The sequence below is a fragment of the Egretta garzetta genome, unplaced genomic scaffold (genome assembly GCF_000687185.1).
Source record: "Egretta garzetta isolate BGI_Z169 unplaced genomic scaffold, ASM68718v1 scaffold728, whole genome shotgun sequence".
Classification (NCBI taxonomy): domain Eukaryota; kingdom Metazoa; phylum Chordata; class Aves; order Pelecaniformes; family Ardeidae; genus Egretta; species Egretta garzetta.
Window position 1 is genome coordinate 55346 of NW_009260504.1, and position 1830 is coordinate 57175.

General features: G+C 67.8%; 1 protein-coding gene across 1 annotated transcript in view; it reads right to left on the reverse strand.

Annotated features, from left to right (window-relative positions):
• Window positions 1-1830, reverse strand: part of LOC104131395 (junction plakoglobin) — a 38059-nt gene that overhangs the window by 2262 nt on the left and 33967 nt on the right. Inside the window, exons 8-10 of the mRNA XM_035900112.1 lie at window positions 917-1255; window positions 343-498; window positions 66-185 (exon numbers count right to left, since the gene is read on the reverse strand). Of these exons, the coding sequence (XP_035756005.1) occupies window positions 66-185; window positions 343-498; window positions 917-1255 (615 nt within the window). The remainder of the gene's footprint in view (window positions 1-65; window positions 186-342; window positions 499-916; window positions 1256-1830) is intronic.

A 1830-nucleotide genomic window follows, 5' to 3' on the forward strand; every position in this document is an offset into this window, starting at 1 on the left:
CGGCACAGGGGACAGCCAGCCGGGGGGAGACCGAGCACAGCCCCCATGTCCCCCCAGTCCCTGACCTGCACGAAGAGAGGGATGGTGTTGAGGCGGAAGATCTCCATGCGGTTCATGGGGTCCCGGGCCAGGATGTGCAGTGCCCCTGTGCACCCCTCCACGATCTCCTCCATCTTCACTCCGTCCTGCCAGGGGACAAGCGCTCAGCCGGGGCACCCCACACCAGGGCACGACCACCCTGAGCGTGGGCACAGGCCACCCCGCCAAGGGACAAGGTGGCGTTTGGGGTGCCAGGAGCAGGGCAGAGGGGCACCCCCGGCAGACCCTGCCGCAAGGACTCACCGTGTAGGGCTGCTGCGTGCCAGCCGCTACGTGCCGCTGGGCATCCTGGTGAGCCTTGACCAGCAGCTGGACCAGGCGGGGGATGACGGCGGCCTCCTGGAGCGGGGCATGGTTGGCCGGGCACAGGGCCAGGTTGCGGATCAGGCCTATGGTAGCCTGGAGGAGAGAAGTGGGGAAGGAGAGATTTGTCCCGACCATGGATCAGAGCAGCATGGGACCCGCCAGCCCTCTCCCTGCCCGTCCCACCCCATCCCCCTCTGCGGCATGGGCTGACTTCAACTTCCTCCCGCACCGGATCCGGCCCCCTCCCCACGGGGGAGGCCGGGGGGAGCACTGCCTCCGGCCGAGCGGTGAGCAGCCCGCTCAAAGCCATTTCCTCCATTAGCTGCCGACAAGGACGCTGCCCGATGGGCCCAGGGCTGCAGTGCCAGCAGCCCGCCATCGCCCCGTGCACGGCACCAGCCGCAGACCCCCTCGGCAGCACCTCCCACCGCAGGCCAGCAGCCAGGGGCTCACGTGAGCCCAGCCACTGGCTTCCTCCAGCCCCCAAACATCCATCCCCCCAGCCCCTTACCTTGACCAGTGGCCACTGGTTGGGCTGGTTGAGGAGCTTGACGATAGCGGGGATGCCGTAGTTGAGCCGCACCGAGTTCTGCGCCATCTCGGCCTCAGGGTGCCGGCTGGTGAGGTGCCGCAGGGCGCAGACGGCCGGCTCGGTGATGTCCTCCTTGTCACCCGCCCGCAGGATGGTGTGGATCAGGGCCTCCACCCCGTTTGACTGCGTCACCAGGGTCTTGTTCTTGCTGTTGTTGCAGGTCAGGTTGGAGAGGGTGCCGGTGGCACAGGTCAGCACGTTCACGTCATCAGAGCTCAGCTGGTTCACCAGGATCTTGAGGACACCGTCCAGGCCCTCCTGCGGGAGCGGGGTCAGGAGGTCGGCTGCAGCCCTGTGCCCATCCCCTGCGTCTCTCGCCCGGGTGTGGGGAGCCAGAGCTGCTCCCCCTGGATGGGCCGGACACCCAGCCTTGGAGAGGAGGACCCCCCTCCCACAAGGACGGTTCCTGCCATCGCGGAGAGGATCCAGCGCCCAGCCGTGCTCTTCCTCCCAGACCTGGCACCCTCGCCGCTCGAGGTCCAGGCTTGCATGGCTGCCCTCGCTGGAGCTCACACCCCCCTCGCTGTGGCCCCCGGCCCCTGCAGCACCCCACGTCCCGGCCCAGAGCGGGCAGCCATGGTGGAGAGGCTGCGTTTGTGCCTCCCACTCCGTGCCTTTCCCCATCCCCCTGCAGCCAGAGCTGTTTCTCTGCGATGCCGGCACAGCCTGAGCACCAGGCCCTCCCGACATGCGCAGCTTTACTTTTGAGTTTCATGTCTCCAGCTGCTTTTTCTCTGCTGGGAATTGCAAACAGTGCACTCGGCAGAGCTCCCCGAGCAGTCCCGGGGTGACCCCGGTCCTGGCCATGCCGGCAGGCAGCTTGCAGCGGGGCA